The sequence below is a fragment of the Poecilia reticulata genome, chromosome 2 (genome assembly GCF_904066995.2).
Source record: "Poecilia reticulata chromosome 2, P_reticulata-male-v2, whole genome shotgun sequence".
In the NCBI taxonomy this organism is placed as follows: domain Eukaryota; kingdom Metazoa; phylum Chordata; class Actinopteri; order Cyprinodontiformes; family Poeciliidae; genus Poecilia; species Poecilia reticulata.
Window position 1 is genome coordinate 45,594,191 of NC_088831.1, and position 19,184 is coordinate 45,613,374.

Below are 19,184 nucleotides of genomic sequence, written 5' to 3' on the forward strand. Positions count from 1 at the left end.
TAATATAAAGTATTTTAGTAAATAAATAATTTCTCAACCTCAAGTACAAAAAACGGTAAAACAAAAGTGGACTTCACTCCCACTTTCCCCCAAATCACACAAAGAACATCTTTGGCCTTCCTCTGGGTACTTTGGTCTCCAAAGCCAAAGTGTCAGATCTGAACTGGGCGCACATGGACCGTCGTTTATAGACAGGTTCCGTGATGCATATGGTTCAAGAACCATATAGGCATCTTCTAGTAAAATATAAGTACGTAATTTTTGTTTATGCAAGATATCAACTACCCACTAAACTTCAAAATAAAACCTGTCGAGAAAAGTTGAGATCCTTCTACTTCCCCATGCTGGAGGTTTTAGTTTAATAGAGACAATAAATAAAGTTATCTCTGAAATTAATTACACAGGTGACATCAAGACCCAACAGTAGTCAAACTATAATACAATGAACCTGGTTGTGTGTGTTGTTATTGTGTCCTGCAAACTTTGCTTTAATTCTTATTTTTCTATCTGATCATAAAAAATCATAGAGAGTTTCATGAAACAGGAAGGGCAGGTTTCCTGAAGAAAGAGGAAGTGAACTTCCAGCCTGCAAAAGTATAAGAATAGTTCAGACTAATCCTTGTGTCAAAGGATTATAGGTTTAAAGAATAAAATCTAAACATTTTGAGTAATTTGATAAGACCCAAAGTAAAATACGTATATTAATATTGGGTCGTTCATAAGAATACTTACACTTAAACTTACCCTGGTGGAAATACTTGCAAGTAAAACAAGTAACTGTAGTTTTGGTATTAAATAATTAGAATAACAGAGTATTCTTGTTTTCTTTTTAGAACATCATCTGTAAAAACTCACATTAAGATTATAATGAGAGTAACTAGTTGAGTAGCTGAGTAACTAACCGAGAGTGGGTTTAGGTGTTATGGTTATAATATTATATATGAATGTTGAATCAAAGAGAGAAACTAAAAGGTTTTAAATCTGATTTTGACATTTGAACTTGAGATGGTGTAAAATGTGTAACTAAAGCTCATTGATGTTGTGTTGGATGTAGATGGAAGGTGAAAGGTTAGGGAAAAGCAGAATAGATAACAAGAGCCTAAGAGGAAGGAGTCATATTGTAATTTTGATTTCTCTTGATTGAAAACATGATTTATTGTAGGAGTAGTGTTAATCAGAAGTAAAGACAGTTAAATATAGAAAGTCTTAATCATATATCCCAATTTATGTGACATGTAATTGATTTCGTCTGACAATTATTTCATGTGTTCTGATTTGGTTGACATGTTATGGGTCTGAGTAATCAGGCAGTGTCTATTTAAGTGGAGTGGTTTTTAGTAATCAAATGTAAATTTTTGATATTGGAAATATAAATCAGATAACAGTATTAGGTTAAAATAAAAGAGGCTTTTTGTGAGACATGCTGACTGTTGAGAAGCAGAGTAAAAACATTAAAAAGAAGAAGAGTAAACAGATGTTCGAGGAGGAGCTGATGAAGACAGGAGAAGTGAAAGTGGGTTAGGTGTTTTCCAAAGCTAAGAGGTCACATAAGAACCACCCATGTGAACGGTTGAGTTGTCACGTATACCATCCACATACACACACATCTAAACAAAGATATACAAATTCAAAGAAGGGGAAGCAAAGTGTTCTCTGTTCCTGATGTCGGAGTAGAGCTAACATGATGCAGAAGGATCAACAGCAGAGGACACTGTTTATTCAGTGTCACATGCTGTTTTTATTTTAATTATGTAAAGCACTTTGAAATGCCTTGCTGATGAAATGTGCCATACAAATAACATTTGATTGATTGATTGTTTGATTGATTGATTGATTGAGCACCCTGGAATCCAAGAGCGGCTAAAGGCTGCGCACTCCAGTAAGGGACAAGATCCGTGTACCCAAGTGCTCGTTATTACAAGGGAGTGAGCTGCCATTAACAGAAGTGATTATTGGAATTAAGTAACAGTGTGAGCTACTGGGTTAATTGTTCTAATAATTGGAAAGGGTGATAACTTTTGGATTGTAGGCAGGTAGAGACTAGACGAGTCCTCCCGCCACCAGCTTAAATAGAATGTTCTCTAGATTATCCATGGAGTAAAAGCCCTAGTAACTAGAGACGTTCCCGACCCATTAACTGGAGAGCTAGCCAATAGTCAGTTCGTGAGATTTGAGAGGGCTTAGTTTGGGCTGGCAATAACAAACAAACCTTTAAGCTATTCAATATTACATCTTATCTTAATCCTATATGTACGGAAAGTCTCAAATATCTTCTCCATATGTTTGGCCCAAGAATACCCATTTGTGAATCCGAAAGGAAATGTGCTTTGTTAATCTATGATCTGGCATTTTAACGAACGTATTCCACAATCAAACCACATCTGCAAAATGGTTAGATATTGCAGATATCTAACTTCACGTGATCAACCCATATCTCCATATAATGCCATTTTATGGAGTATTTCTATGCAAATATAAGAAATATCGCAGGGCTCTACACTGAACTTTTTCACTGGGAGGTTGTTGACAGTAACTCCGACACCGAAATCCAATACTGGGCAAACACAAGACCTCTACAACTCAGTATACACCTTATATCATTTGATCAATCAATCAATTTATTTTATTTCAGCACATTTCAGCAACAAGACATTTCAAAGTGCTTTACATAATAAATCATTATATTAATTCAAGTGCCATTGTTAAATTATTAACCGATTTCATTTCAAAAGCAACTCTAACCAGCTGGGATTTTAGTCTAGATTTAAAGGAAGGTAGTGTTTCAGCAGTTTCAGCAGTTTAGTGCATAGAAGCTGAAAGCTGCTTCTCATCGTTTGATTCTAGTTGTGGGGATGCAGAGCAGTCTCTCAGAAGACCCTGACTGTGTTAATATTTGACTGTATTTAGGCTATATTTAGGCTGTATTTAGGTATGTAGGCCCAAAACAAAATGTAAATGTTATCAATGCACTACTCCATTTTCTGAAAGGAATAACTTCAGTTTATTCATTTCAATAAACTATTGCTCCTCTAGTATCTAGTTGATAGGTGCTAGGGGATCAGCAGATAGATACTTGGGGAGTGTTTTAATAATAGATTTTGCCATTTAGATGGGCAAAAATTCTGTTCACAATATGAAGTAAATTTTCTGAAATGTAAGAGTTTAATTGAAGATTTGAGGAACTCATTGGCATGGAACTTCAATTTGATTCTTAATAGGTACTGTTCTTTCTAAATAAAATTAATACCATTAAGGATAGACAAAGCTACCAGAAAATATATCTCCAAAGTCAGTTTGCAACTTGTCCAAAACCTTGTTAATATCAAGACATATTAGCCATCCTCCTGAACCACTTCTAAGGGAATCTTTTTAGTTTTCTGGAGCCTAGTTGATTTATTAAGTTCTAAAATGCCTGAGGGTTAGGAGTTTGATTTGTATATAAATAAATCCAGTTTCTGACAAGGTGGTGGAGTTCTTTCCAATTAGTTACTTAAGTACTTACAATTAACCAAAAGGGTCTAATAACTCGACAATTTATCAAAGTAATTTTTTGACAATTTCAACATAGTAGATGAAGTTTGAGACCAAATGTATTAAATTTTACAAATGTCCGATGAAATCTTTGCCTTATTGTAGATTATGTAAGTTTACACTAGAAAGTATGAACACATACTTTGTAGTGTTCATTCCTCATCCACAAACAGAAGTCTTTTTAAAGTTACTGCTGTAAAGCTTCTTTTTCTTTTTTGCTTTATATCTTTTCTCCTTTTGGAAAAAGAAAAACAAACATATATTGTTACATAGCCGATATAGAAATGGATAATTTGTCGGAAGGAAAAACAAAAACAACTTTATGGTTTTTTAAAATGTTTTTTTAATCACAGTTCTTGTCAGAACAAGATTTAAATAACGCCATATATTTTTTTTCTGCTATATTACAGGCAGTTTTAAACTGCCTTAAAATGATCAGTTATGGTAATTTCTGCTGTATCTACCTATCCTGGAGTGTGTATGTCACTATCCAAGAAGGGAATTCTGTCGTTCTATACAGACCAAGGGGGACCTTTTATTTTCTAATAGGTTTGACATGGGCTGTTTTAAATTTGTCTATAAAAAATGTGCTCTGTAAATAACTTTTTAAAGCTGATTCAATTACATATTTTTTTGACTTAAAAATAATTCAGTTAATTTCTTCTTTATCCCCCCATCCTGGAGTGTGTATGTCGTTCCATCCCATTCAAGAGGGGAACTGTGTCGTTCTTCACCAGCCAACAGTGGATCTGTGTCGTTCTGTACAGACAAAGTGGGGACCTTTTTTTCTTGAAATGCCATTGACATGGGCTGGAATTAAAAAATATACACATAGATATTTATCTATTTATTTCTGTCTGACCATTCCTACTTCATTAAGAAGTTCAGAAGTAAAGATGTTTGATAATAGGCCATTTTCTTATTTATCCTGGAGTGTGTATGTCGCTCCATCCTATCCAAGAGGGGACTTGTGTCATTCTATACAGACCAAGTGGGGACCTTTTATTTTCTAATAGGTTTGACATGGGCAGTTTTAAATTTGTCTATAAAAATGTGCTGTGTAAATAACTTTTAAGCTGATTCAGCTTGCATATGTTTTTGTCTTAAAAAAAAGAAAAAAATCAGTTAATTTCTTCTTTTTCCACCCATCCTGGAGTGTGTATGTCATTCCATCCTATCCAAGAGGGGACTTCCGTCGTCCTATACAGACCTTTTCTTTTCTAATAGGTTTGACCTGGGCTGTTTTAAATTTGTCTATAAAAACTGTGCTCTGTAAATAACTTTTTAAAGTTGATTCAGCTTACATATTTTTATGACTTAAAGATAATTCAGTTAATTCTTTTTTCCCCCATCCTGGAGTGTGTATGTCGCTCCATCCCATCCAAGAGGGGAACTGTGTCGTTCTTCACCAGCCAACAGTGGACCTGTGTCGTTCTGTACAAAGTGGCGACCTTAATTTTTCCTGTAATGCCTTTGACATGTTCTGGAACTAAAAAAATATACACTCATTTATTAATTTATTTCTGTCTGTTTGTCCATCCCTACTATATTAAGAAGTTCAGAAGTAAAGATATTTGATAAAAGGTAATTTTCTTCTTTATCTGGAGTGTGTATGTTGCTCCATGTCTGACAAATGTTGGGATCTGTAGTTTGTCAACTGACATAGTTCACCTTAAGTTGTTTTAATTCAGCTTACATATGTTTTTGTCTTAAAAATAATTCAGTTAATTTCTTCTTTTTCCCCCCATTCTGGAGTGTGTCTGTCGCTCCATCCCATCCAAGAGGGGAACTGTGTCGTTCTTCATCAGCCAACAGTGGACCTGTGTCGTTCTGTACAGACAGAGGGGGACCTTTTTTTCTTGAAATGCCTTTGACATGGGATGAAATTAAAAATATACACACATATTTATTTATTTCTGTCTGATCATTCCTACTTCATTAAGAAGTTCAGAAGTAAAGATGTTTGATAATAGGACATTTTCTTATTTATCCTGGAGTGTGTATGTCGCTCCATCCTATCCAAGAGGGGACTTGTGTCATTCTATACAGACCAAGTGGGGACCTTTTATTTTCTAATAGGTTTGACATGGGCTGTTTTTAATTTGTCTATAAAAATGTGCTGTGTAAATAACTTTTAAGCTGATTCAGCTTACATATATTTTTGTCTTAAAAAATAATTCAGTTAATTCTTCTTCCCCCCATCCTGGAGTGTGTATGTCATTCCATCCTATCCAAGAGGGACCTGTGTCGTTCTTCACCAGCCAACAGTGGACCTCTGTCATTCTTTATAGACAAAGTGGGGACCTTAATTTTTCTTTTAATGCCTTTGACATGGTCTGGAATTAAAAAACATACACACATTTATTAATTCATATCCATCTGTCTGTCTAAATGAACAAGAATATCATCATTGGAGAAACTTATTGTCCACCAGATTCAAATCCTACTATGAATGTGTCTGTCTGTCTGTCCGTCCCTCCATCATTAAGAAGTTCAGAAGTAAAGATATTTGATGAAAGGTAATTTTTTTATTTATCTAGTGGAGTGTGTATGTCGCGCCATCCTATCCAAGAGGGGACTTGTGTCGTTATATACAAACCAAGTGGGGACTTCCTTTCTGTATTGCAAATCAATAAATAAAATCCTATAAATATAGATTGAAGCAACAAGTATTAAAAATTCACACAATTAAAAAGTAGAAATTTGCTGATATGTCTCACATGGTATCATTTATAAGTTATATTGGGTAGCCTCAGAGAACTGTATTACAGATTTCTGTAATACAAATTGTAATACAAAATGCATTCCTTTAAATAAAGATGTAGGACAAATGTTAATTTTAAATTTGGTTAAAATACATTTTAAAAGTGGCTAATGAATGTTTTGGAACTGAAGAAAATGTATTCATGAAAACACAAAAGAAGAAAACTATTTACTTCTTACCCTTTTACATTACATTTTATTTTTATTGCTTTTTACAAGTCCTGCCTTTAAATTCCTCTTTAAATAAAACTTTTATATTTTGCTTAAAAAAATACTAAAGTGTGTTTCTAGATCCTGGTTTATTCCCAAAGTAGTCTGTTTTTAGCCACTCCACAGTCTGAACGGCTTCTCTAGGCTTCTTTGTATTGTTAAGTGGAGTGTGTGTGTAAAACACAAAGCGACGTGTGTAAAAGGGCCATTGAAATTCCTGCCCCAACCTGGTGTGGCGCTGTTGAGCCTTACTCTACACACTCACACACACTTATGTCCCCTCTTGGCAAAAGTCTTAAAAATTTTCCAGATGTTTTTTTAACATGTTTTTAACTTTATTTATAGCATGTCCAAGAGGGGCCCTGCTCTAAATCACAAGTTTAAAGAGTTTTAAAAAATTTCCAGGTTGTTTTTAACTTGATTTAGAGCATGACCAAGAGGGGACCTAAAAAATGTCCCCTCTTGGTCCGAGGGTCCCCTGTTGGTGAGTGTAGAATTACGCCAATATCCCCTGTTGGATGGTTTTGTAAGTGCACACACACACACACACACACACACACACACCCTGCCGCCCCGTCTGAGCCGGGGACTCACTTCAGGGAAGTCAGGGATGGTGATGTCATCCAGGTGCCTGCAGAGGGCGCTGCCGCTCACCCCGCTTCTCACAAAACTGGCGACAGAGCCGCAGTTCTCCTGCAGCGCCACCAGGGGGCGACAATGAAAAACCCAACAGGACGTCAACACGGCAGTTACTGATAAAACTACTGTTTCCATGTTCAGAGGGAAAAACACAGCAATGAGCTGCATGCAGGGAACACACACACACACACACACACACACACACACACACACACACACACACACACACACACACACACACACACACACACAGACACACACACACACACACACAGACACAGACACACACACACACACACACACACACACACACACACACACACACACACACACACACACACACACACACACACACACACACACACACACACACACACACAGACACACACACACACACACACACACACACACACACACACACACACACACACACACACACACAGACACACACACACACACACAGACACACACACACACACATACACACATACTGGTTCCCGAGGGCCACCAGTCTGATGTGAACTGAATGTAAAAATTAAATGTTTTTCACTGGAGGTAACTGGAAGCTGCCAGCAGGGGGCAGCAGAGGAACCATGTGCTTCACTAAAGGTTTATTTAGCCAGGCCTCTGTGTGTGTGTGCGTGTGTGTGTGAGTGTGTCTGTGTGAGTGTGTGTGTGTGTGTGTGAGTGTGTGTGTGTGTGTGTGTCTGTGTGAGTGTGTGAGTGTGTGTGTGTCTGTGTGAGTGTGTGTGTGTGTGTGTGTCTGTGTTCTAGTTTTTATCACCTCATGGGGACTTCAATCTGTTTACACACTCACGTCATGGGGACTTACTCCCTCGTGGGGACCTGAAGCCAAGTCCCCATAAGGGAAATCATTTTAAAATCGTTTTATAAGCCATTTTAAAGGTGCTGGTGAAGTTTTAGAAATGGCCCATAACACATGTTTTTCCGTCACTTTGTGTGTGTGTGTGTGACTCGATGCTGCCCCCATAAGGTTTCAGAGTGGTACTGCACCTCATTGGAATTCACACACTTTTCCAAATATGGTTGGGTTCTGCCTTCTTCCTGGTCCCCATAAGGAAGGTTATGGAAAGAACTTGAAATCATTTGCCTGTGCAATGTGTTGTGTTGACATGCGGTGTGGCTGACTGACATTTTATGGCCACAAGTCCTTAGAACTAATACAGCAAACAGTTGAATGTCCTGTATGTCAAAGTGCAGTTGCAGTGCTACATCTGACTAAGACTTATTCCAGTGTTGTAGTTTCCAAATTAGCTAGCCAAAGCTCTCCTTTGGACATTTACGGAGTCCCCACAACACACATTAACCAGTGTTACCAAGTGTGTTAGATGCTGGTACAAAGTTGATCCCCAGAAGGACTTGTAACTAACTGTGTGTTGGGTCCCCATAAGTCATGTCTGAGGTGTGTTGGGTCTCCATAAGTCATGTCTGAGGTGTTTGTAACACACAAAAACAAGATGCAGCACCTGAAAAATGTAGAAGATTTGAATTATTTCATTGACACAGTGTTTAATATGTTTTAGGGTTTTAGGGTTTTAATTCACAATTTCTAATCATCATTTTTAACTTCATTTTAAACATGTCACTGTATTTGTTCAAGAAATTAGTTTTTATTGAAGCAAGCACTTGGTTGTACATGTTTACATACAAATAAGTATTTTTAAAATATTTCAGACATTGACCATTGCAAGTGTGGAACCAACAAAAATGGATTCCAGTCTTCCATCACTCTCTTCAGGCACTCAGAGAAAATTTATGAGACGTTGAAGAGGACAGAGCTTCTAAACAGGTAGCTATCTTCATATTTAGCTCCATTCTTAACATTGTTTGGCTTATTATTCTGTTGAAATCATTATAATTTTGATTCTCAGTGGCAGCTTTGCTAGATTAGTGAATATCACCAAAGATTCAACATTTTGGACACCTATTATATTCCTGTCTCAGGTTTTAGATGCTGCAGACTTGGATTTAACGACTTGAATAACAAAACTAATTGAATCAAATGTAACATTGAGGGTCGGAAGTGCCTGTGCAATGTGTTGTGTTGACATGCGGTGTGGCTGACTGACATTTTATGGCCACAAGTCCTTAAAACTAATACAGCAAACAGTTGAATGTCCTGTATGTCAAAGTGCAGTTGCAGTGCTACATCTGACTAAGACTTATTCCAGTGTTGTAGTTTCCAAATTGGCTAGCCAAAGCTCTCCTTTGGACATTTACGGAGTCCCCACAACACACATTAACCAGTGTTACCAAGTGTGTTAGATGCTGGTACAAAGTTGATCCCCAGAAGGACTTGTAACTAACTGTGTGTTGGGTCCCCATAAGTCATGTCTGAGGTGTTTGTAACACACAAAAACCAGATGCAGCACCTGAAAAATGTAGAAGATTTGAATTATTTCATTGACACAGTGTTTAATATGTTTTAGGGCTTTAATTCACAATTTCTAATCATCATTTTTAACTTCATTTTAAACATGTCACTGTATTTGTTCAAGAAATTATTTTTTATCGAAGCAAGCACTTGGTTGTACATGTTTACATACAAATAAGTCTTTTTAAAATATTTCAGACATTGACCACTGCAAGTGTGGAACCAACAGAAATGGATTCCAGTCTTCCATCACTCTCTTCAGGCACTCAAGAGAAAAATTTATGAGACCTTGAAGAGGACAGAGCTTCTAAACAGGTAGCCATCGTCAGATTTAGCTCCATACTTAACATTGTTTTGCTTATTATTCAGTTGAAATCATTATAATTTTGATTCTCAGTGGCAGCTTTGCTAGATTAGTGAATATTACCAAAGATTCAACATTTTAGACACCTATTATATTCCTGTCTCAGGTTTTAGATGCTGCAGACTTGGATTTAAAGACTTGAATAACAAAACTAATTGAATCAAAAGTAACATTGAGGGTCAGAAGTGCCTGTGCAATGTGTTGTGTTGACATGCGGTGTGGCTGATTGACATTTTATGGCCACAAGTCCTTAGAACTAATACAGCAAACAGTTGAATGTCCTGTATGTCAAAGTGCAGTTCCAGTGCTACATCTGACTAAGACTTATTCCAGTGTTGTAGTTTCCAAATTGGCTAGCCAAAGCTCTCCTTTGGACATTTACGGAGTCCCCACAACACACATTAACCAGTGTTACCAAGTGTGTTAGATGCTGGTACAAAGTTGATCCCCAGAAGGATTTGTAACTAACTGTGTGTTGGGTCCCCATAAGTCATGTCTGAGGTGTGTTGGGTCTCCATAAGTCATGTCTGAGGTGTTTGTAACACAAAAACCAGATGCAGCACCTGAAAAATGTAGAAGATTTGAATTATTTCATTGACACAGTGTTTAATATGTTTTAGTGTTTTAGGGTTTTAATTCACAATTTCTAATCATCATTTTTAACTTCATTTTAAACATGTCACTGTATTTGTTCAAGAAATTAGTTTTTATTGAAGCAAGCACTTGACTGTACATTTTTACATGCAAATAAGTCTTTTTAAAATATTCCAGACATTGACCACTGCAAGTGTGGAACCAACAGAAATGGATTCCAGTCTTCCGTCACTCTCTTCAGGCACTCAGAGAAGAATTTATGGGACCTTGAAGAGGACAGAGCTTCTAAACAGGTAGCTATCTTCAGATTTAGCTCCATACTTAACATTGTTTGGCTTATTATTCAGTTGAAATCATTATAATTCTGATTCTCAGTGGCAGCTTTGCTAGATTAGTGAATATTACCAAAGATTCAACATTTTAGACACCTATTATATTCCTGTCTCAGGTTTTAGATGCTGCAGACTTGGATTTAAAGACTTGAATAACAAAACTAATTGAATCAAAAGTAACATTGTGGGTCAGAAGTGCCTTTGCAATGTGTTGTGTTGACATGCGGTGTGGCTGACTGACATTTTATGGCCACAAGTCCTTAGAACTAATACAGCAAACAGTTGAATGTCCTGTATGTCAAAGTGCAGTTGCAGTGCTACATCTGACTAAGACTTATTCCAGTGTTGTAGTTTTCAAATTGGCTAGCAAAAGCTCTCCTTTGGACATTTACGGAGTCCCCACAACACACATTAACTAGTGTTACCAAGTGTGTTAGATGCTGGTACAAAGTTGATCCCCAGAAGGATTTGTAACTAACTGTGTGTTGGGTCCCCATAAGTCATGTCTGAGGTGTGTTGGGTCCCCATAAGTCATGTCTGAGGTGTTTGTAACACACAAAAACCAGATGCAGCACCTGAAAAATGTAGAAGATTTGAATTATTTCATTGACACAGTGTTTAATATGTTTTAGGGTTTTAGGGTTTTAATTCACAATTTCTAATCATCATTTTTAACTTCATTTTAAACATGTCACTGTATTTGTTCAAGAAATTAGTTTTTATTGAAGCAAGCACTTGACTGTACATTTTTACATGCAAATAAGTCTTTTTAAAATATTCCAGACATTGACCACTGCAAGTGTGGAACCAACAGAAATGGATTCCAGTCTTCCGTCACTCTCTTCAGGCACTCAGAGAAGAATTTATGGGACCTTGAAGAGGACAGAGCTTCTAAACAGGTAGCTATCTTCAGATTTAGCTCCATACTTAACATTGTTTGGCTTATTATTCAGTTGAAATCATTATAATTCTGATTCTCAGTGGCAGCTTTGCTAGATTAGTGAATATTACCAAAGATTCAACATTTTAGACACCTATTATATTCCTGTCTCAGGTTTTAGATGCTGCAGACTTGGATTTAAAGACTTGAATAACAAAACTAATTGAATCAAAAGTAACATTGAGGGTCGGAAGTGCCTTTGCAATGTGTTGTGTTGACATGCGGTGTGGCTGACTGACATTTTATGGCCACAAGTCCTTAGAACTAATACAGCAAACAGTTGAATGTCCTGTATGTCAAAGTGCAGTTGCAGTGCTACATCTGACTAAGACTTATTCCAGTGTTGTAGTTTCCAAATTGGCTAGCCAAAGCTCTCCTTTGGACATTTACGGAGTCCCCACAACACACATTAACCAGTGTTACCAAGTGTGTTAGATGCTGGTACAAAGTTGATCCCCAGAAGGACTTGTAACTAACTGTGTGTTGGGTCCCCATAAGTCATGTCTGAGGTGTTTGTAACACACAAAAACCAGATGCAGCACCTGAAAAATGTAGAAGATTTGAATTATTTCATTGACACAGTGTTTAATATGTTTTAGGGTTTTAATTCACAATTTCTAATCATCATTTTTAACTTCATTTTAAACATGTCACTGTATTTGTTCAAGAAATTATTTTTTATTGAAGCAAGCACTTGGTTGTACATGTTTACATACAAATAAGTCTTTTTAAAATATTTCAGACATTGACCACTGCAAGTGTGGAACCAACAGAAATGGATTCCAGTCTTCCATCACTCTCTTCAGGCACTCAAGAGAAAAATTTATGAGACCTTGAAGAGGACAGAGCTTCTAAACAGGTAGCCATCTTCAGATTTAGCTCCATACTTAACATTGTTTGGCTTATTATTCAGTTGAAATCATTATAATTTTGATTCTCAGTGGCAGCTTTGCTAGATTAGTGAATATTACCAAAGATTCAACATTTTAGACACCTATTATATTCCTGTCTCAGGTTTTAGATGCTGCAGACTTGGATTTAAAGACTTGAATAACAAAACTAATTGAATCAAAAGTAACATTGAGGGTCAGAAGTGCCTGTGCAATGTGTTGTGTTGACATGCGGTGTGGCTGACTGACATTTTATGGCCACAAGTCCTTAAAACTAATACAGCAAACAGTTGAATGTCCTGTATGTCAAAGAGCAGTTCCAGTGCTACATCTGACTAAGACTTATTCCAGTGTTGTAGTTTCCAAATTGGCTAGCCAAAGCTCTCCTTTGGACATTTACGGAGTCCCCACAACACACATTAACCAGTGTTACCAAGTGTGTTAGATGCTGGTACAAAGTTGATCCCCAGAAGGATTTGTAACTAACTGTGTGTTGGGTCCCCATAAGTCATGTCTGAGGTGTGTTGGGTCTCCATAAGTCATGTCTGAGGTGTTTGTAACACAAAAACCAGATGCAGCACCTGAAAAATGTAGAAGATTTGAATTATTTCATTGACACAGTGTTTAATATGTTTTAGGGTTTTAGGGTTTTAATTCACAATTTCTAATCATCATTTTTAACTTCATTTTAAACATGTCACTGTATTTGTTCAAGAAATTAGTTTTTATTGAAGCAAGCACTTGGTTGTACATGTTTATATGCAAATAAGTCTTTTTAAAATATTCCAGACACTGACAACTGCAAGTGTGGAACCGACAGAAATGGATTCCAGTCTTCCGTCACTCTCTTCAGGCACTCAGAGAAGAATTTATGGGACCTTGAAGAGCACAGAGCTTCTAAACAGGTAGCTATCTTCAGATTTAGCTCCATACTTAACATTGTTTGGCTTATTATTCAGTTGAAATCATTATAATTTTGATTCTCAGTGGCAGCTTTGCTAGATTAGTGAATATTACCAAAGATTCAACATTTTAGACACCTATTATATTCCTGTCTCAGGTTTTAGATGCTGCAGACTTGGATTTAAAGACTTGAATAACAAAACTAATTGAATCAAAAGTAACATTGTGGGTCAGAAGTGCCTTTGCAATGTGTTGTGTTGACATGCGGTGTGGCTGACTGACATTTTATGGCCACAAGTCCTTAGAACTAATACAGCAAACAGTTGAATGTCCTGTATGTCAAAGTGCAGTTGCAGTGCTACATCTGACTAAGACTTATTCCACTGTTGTAGTTTCCAAATTGGCTAGCAAAAGCTCTCCTTTGGACATTTACGGAGTCCCCACAACACACATTAACTAGTGTTACCAAGTGTGTTAGATGCTGGTACAAAGTTGATCCCCAGAAGGATTTGTAACTAACTGTGTGTTGGGTCCCCATAAGTCATGTCTGAGGTGTGTTGGGTCCCCATAAGTCATGTCTGAGGTGTTTGTAACACACAAAAACCAGATGCAGCACCTGAAAAATGTAGAAGATTTGAATTCTTTCATTGACACAGTGTTTAATATGTTTTAGGGCTTTAATTCACAATTTCTAGTCATCAATTTTAACTTCATTATAAAAATGTCACTGTATTTGTTCAAGGAATTAGTTGTTATTGAAGCAAGCACTTGGTTGTACATGTTTACATACAAATAAGTCTTTTTAAAATATTTCAGACATTGACCAGTGCAAGTTTGGAACCAACAGAAATGGATTCCAGTCTTCCGTCACTCTCTTCAGGCACTCAGAGAAAATTTATGAGACGTTGAAGAGGACAGAGCTTCTAAACAGGTAGCTATCTTCATATTTAGCTCCATTCTTAACATTGTTTGGCTTATTATTCTGTTGAAATCATTATAATTTTGATTCTCAGTGGCAGCTTTGCTAGATTAGTGAATATCACCAAAGATTCAACATTTTGGACACCTATTATATTCCTGTCTCAGGTTTTAGATGCTGCAGACTTGGATTTAAAGACTTGAATAACAAAACTAATTGAATCAAATGTAACATTGAGGGTCGGAAGTGCCTGTGCAATGTGTTGTGTTGACATGCGGTGTGGCTGACTGACATTTTATGGCCACAAGTCCTTAAAACTAATACAGCAAACAGTTGAATGTCTGTATGTCAAAGTGCAGTTGCAGTGCTACATCTGACTAAGACTTATTCCAGTGTTGTAGTTTCCAAATTGGCTAGCCAAAGCTCTCCTTTGGACATTTACGGAGTCCCCACAACACACATTAACCAGTGTTACCAAGTGTGTTAGATGCTGGTACAAAGTTGATCCCCAGAAGGACTTGTAACTAACTGTGTGTTGGGTCCCCATAAGTCATGTCTGAGGTGTGTTGGGTCCCCATAAGTCATGTCTGAGGTGTGTTGGGTCCCCATAAGTCATGTCTGAGGTGTTTGTAACACACAAAAACCAGATGCAGCACATGAAAAATGTAGAAGATTTGAATTATTTCATTGACACAGTGTTTAATATGTTTTAGGGCTTTAATTCACAATTTCTAGTCATCATTTTTAACTTCATTATAAAAATGTCACTGTATTTGTTCAAGGAATTAGTTGTTATTGAAGCAAGCACTTGGTTGTACATGTTTACATACAAATAAGTCTTTTTAAAATATTTCAGACATTGACCAGTGCAAGTTTGGAACCAACAGAAATGGATTCCAGTATTCCGTCACTCTCTTCAGGCACTCAGAGAAGAATTTATGGGACCTTGAAGAGGACAGAGCTTCTAAACAGGTAGCTATCTTCAGATTTAGCTCCATACTTAACATTGTTTGGCTTATTATTCAGTTGAAATCATTATAATTCTGATTCTCAGTGGCAGCTTTGCTAGATTAGTGAATATTACCAAAGATTCAACATTTTAGACACCTATTATATTCCTGTCTCAGGTTTTAGATGCTGCAGACTTGGATTTAAAGACTTGAATAACAAAACTAATTGAATCAAAAGTAACATTGAGGGTCAGAAGTGCCTGTGCAATGTGTTGTGTTGACATGCGGTGTGGCTGATTGACATTTTATGGCCACAAGTCCTTAGAACTAATACAGCAAACAGTTGAATGTCCTGTATGTCAAAGTGCAGTTGCAGTGCTACATCTGACTAAGACTTATTCCAGTGTTGTAGTTTCCAAATTGGCTAGCAAAAGCTCTCCTTTGGACATTTACGGAGTCCCCACAACACACATTAACCAGTGTTACCAAGTGTGTTAGATGCTGGTACAAAGTTGATCCCCAGGAGGACTTGTAACTAACTGTGTGTTCGGTCCCCATAAGTCATGTCTGAGGTGTGTTGGGTCCCCATAAGTCATGTCTGAGGTGTGTTGGGTCCCCATAAGTCATGTCTGAGGTGTTTGTAACACACAAAAACCAGATGCAGCACCTGAAAAATGTAGAAGATTTGAATTATTTCATTGACACAGTGTTTAATATGTTTTAGGGCTTTAATTCACTATTTCTAATCATCATTTTTAACTTCATTTTAAAAATGTCACTGTATTTGTTCAAGAAATTAGTTTTTATTGAAGCAAGCACTTGATTGTACATGTTTACATGCAAATAAGTCTTTTTAAAATATTCCAGACATTGACCACTGCAAGTGTGGAACCAACAGAAATGGATTCCAGTCTTCCGTCACTCTCTTCAGGCACTCATAGAAGAATTTATGAGACCTTGAAGAGGACAGAGCTTCTAAACAGGTAGCTATCTTCAGATTTAGCTCCATACTTAACATTGTTTGGCTTATTATTCAGCTGAAATCATTATAATTCTGATTCTCAGTGGCAGCTTTGCTAGATTAGTGAATATTACCAAAGATTCAACATTTTAGACACCTATTATATTCCTGTCTTAGGTTTTAGATGCTGCAGACTTGAATTTAAAGACTTGAATAACAAAACTAATTGAATCAAAAGTAACATTGAGGGTCAGAAGTGCCTGTGCAATGTGTTGTGTTGACATGCGGTGTGGCTGACTGACATTTTATGGCCACAAGTCCTTAGAACTAATACAGCAAACAGTTGAATGTCCTGTATGTCAAAGTGCAGTTGCAGTGCTACATCTGACTAAGACTTATTCCAGTGTTGTAGTTTCCAAATTGGCTAGCAAAAGCTCTCCTTTGGACATTTACGGAGTCCCCACAACACACATTAACCAGTGTTACCAAGTGTGTTAGATGCTGGTACAAAGTTGATCCCCAGAAGGATTTGTAACTAACTGTGTGTTGGGTCCCCATAAGTCATGTCTGAGGTGTGTTGGGTCCCCATAAGTCATGTCTGAGGTGTTTGTAACACACAAAAACCAGATGCAGCACCTGAAAAATGTAGAAGATTTGAATTATTTCATTGACACAGTGTTTAATATGTTTTAGGGCTTTAATTCACAATTTCTAGTCATCATTTTTAACTTCATTATAAAAATGTCACTGTATTTGTTCAAGGAATTAGTTGTTATTGAAGCAAGCACTTGGTTGTACATGTTTACATACAAATAAGTCTTTTTAAAATATTTCAGACATTGACCAGTGCAAGTTTGGAACCAACAGAAATGGATTCCAGTCTTCCGTCACTCTCTTCAGGCACTCAGAGAAACATTGATGAGACCCTGAAGAGGAGAGAGCTTCTAAACTGGTAGTTGTGTCAGATTTAGCAACATACTTAACATTTCTTAGCTTATTATTCTGTTTAAATCAATATAATTTTGATTCTCAGTGGCAGCTTTGCTAGATTAGTGAATATTACCAAAGATTCAACATTTTGGATACCTACTGTATTCCTGTCCCAGGATTTAGATGCTGCAGACTTGGATTTAAAGACTTGAATAACAAAACTAATTGAATCAAATGCAACATTGAGGGTCAGAAATGCCTGTACAATGTGTTCTTTTGACAAGTTAAATAAAAAAGGTGTTCTGCAAAGCTTTGTTCTCCTGTAATCATTTCATGATATTGGTGATAAGTTATTGATCATTTTGTTGAAATCTAAAATGGCTGACCGTATATGTCAGGAAATGGAACAACGGTCCCCACGAGGTAAGTTAGTGTAAATTATGCAAATAATATGTAAATCTGGTCCCCATCTGACATGTTTTTTCGGAATTTCATGAGTCCCCATATAGCATGGCTCAGACAGGTTGATGACTCTACTTTTGAAATTGAGTTATCTTAAGCTGTGTTTAGGTTAATATAGGTATAAATAGTATAAAATATTTTTTATGGATTTTTAGAACCACTAGAAAGTCTAGTCCCCACAAGTGATGATAAAATTGGTAGTCCCCACGACACATGTAAACTCGTCTGTGTGAGTGTGTGAGTGTGTGTGTGTCTGTGTGAGTGTGTGTGTGTCTGTGTGAATGTGAGTGTGTGAGTGTGTGTGTGTCTGTGTGTGTGTGTGTGTGTCTGTGTGAGTGTGTGTGTGTCTGTGTGTGTGTGTGTGTGTCTGTGTGAATGTGAGTGTGTGAGTGTGTGTGTGTCTGTGTGAGTGTGTGAGTGTGTGTGTGTCTGTGTGAGTGTGTGTGTGTGTGTGTGAGTGTGTGAGTGTGTGTGTGTCTGTGTGAGTGTGTGAGTGTGTGTGTGTCTGTGTGAGTGTGAGTGTGTGTGTGTGTGTGTGTGTGTGTGAGTGTGAGTGTGTGAGTGTGTGTGTGTGTGTGTGAGTGTGTGAGTGTGTGTGTGTGTGTGTGAGTGTGTGAGTGTGTGTGTGTGTCTGTGTGAGTGTGAGTGTGTGTGTGTGTGTGTGTCTGTGTGAGTGTGAGTGTGAGTGTGTGTGGATGGGAGGAGCATGGAAATTAAACTGGTGCTCTACGGTTGCAGCAGTGGCGTTTTTTTATAAATACGATGCTGGTTAGCATTGCATCGTTAGCAGAACTAATGTTTCTGATTGGTGCTTTAGGATTAGCACACCTAGCTCTTCAGTTAGCATTGGCCGAACCGTTTCTACCCAGCATGCACAGCAACACACCGACCCATGCATGAACTCAAACGGAGCCGGTGGCTCTCACCACTGGGCTGGTCCGGGCCGAACTGGCCCTGCTGGACGCTCTGGAGCTGCGGTAGCTACTGTACTCCACAGGCTGCAGGAAGAACACACCACACAGGCTTCTGTCAGTCTGCCCGCTTTACCCTCCCAGATGTTAGACCGGACCCGTTTGGACCCGCTCCGCTGGCTTACGTGAGAGGTGGAGACTCTGCGGGAGCCGCTGCACAGACTCAGACCGTCGTCATACAGAGAGCTCTGCAGGGGACGGATCAGGAGCTCAGCCGGGCAGAACCACACACACACACACACGATATCAGTGCTGAGTCACCAAACGCTGGCTAGCTAATGGCTAACAGAGCTAGAACCAACCTAAACCTGCAGAGATGGGTCCAATCAGAACTTCAGTCTGTCTGAGTGTTAGCTTACTGAGCTGGTAGCTACCGTTAGCTTACTGAGCTGGTAGCTCCAGTTAGCTTACTGAGCTGGTAGCTACCGTT

At 37.8% G+C, this 19,184-nt stretch overlaps 1 protein-coding gene and 2 long non-coding RNA genes across 27 annotated transcripts in view; 2 read left to right on the plus strand and 1 right to left on the minus strand.

The window, feature by feature from the left end:
• The window catches only part of LOC145550903 (uncharacterized), an 11,724-nt gene extending 1,872 nt beyond the window's left edge, over nucleotides 1–9,852 (plus strand). The window contains exons 2-3 of the long non-coding RNA XR_014086732.1: nucleotides 8,839–8,953; nucleotides 9,737–9,852. This is a non-coding gene — a long non-coding RNA (uncharacterized LOC145550903). The remainder of the gene's footprint in view (nucleotides 1–8,838; nucleotides 8,954–9,736) is intronic.
• The window catches only part of lrrfip1a (leucine rich repeat (in FLII) interacting protein 1a), a 69,768-nt gene that overhangs the window by 30,603 nt on the left and 19,981 nt on the right, over nucleotides 1–19,184 (minus strand). For 15 of the 24 annotated variants that reach the window (XM_081604800.1, XM_081604784.1, XM_081604777.1 and 12 more), the window contains 2 exons: nucleotides 18,880–18,942; nucleotides 18,710–18,781 (listed from right to left, as the gene is read on the minus strand). The exons of the other annotated variants lie outside the window; for them this stretch is intronic. In XM_081604800.1, coding sequence (XP_081460926.1) covers nucleotides 18,710–18,781; nucleotides 18,880–18,942 — 135 coding nt within the window. The remainder of the gene's footprint in view (nucleotides 1–18,709; nucleotides 18,782–18,879; nucleotides 18,943–19,184) is intronic. 24 annotated transcript variants of the gene reach the window in all.
• Nucleotides 10,643–16,407, plus strand: LOC145550901 (uncharacterized). 2 transcript variants are annotated; one of them, XR_014086729.1, is made up of 6 exons: nucleotides 10,643–10,789; nucleotides 11,612–11,727; nucleotides 12,511–12,627; nucleotides 13,448–13,563; nucleotides 14,378–14,492; nucleotides 16,298–16,407. It is a non-coding gene; the product is annotated as an uncharacterized LOC145550901 (long non-coding RNA). The 2 variants fall into 2 exon arrangements; XR_014086730.1 differs by having other exon boundaries at nucleotides 14,442–14,492.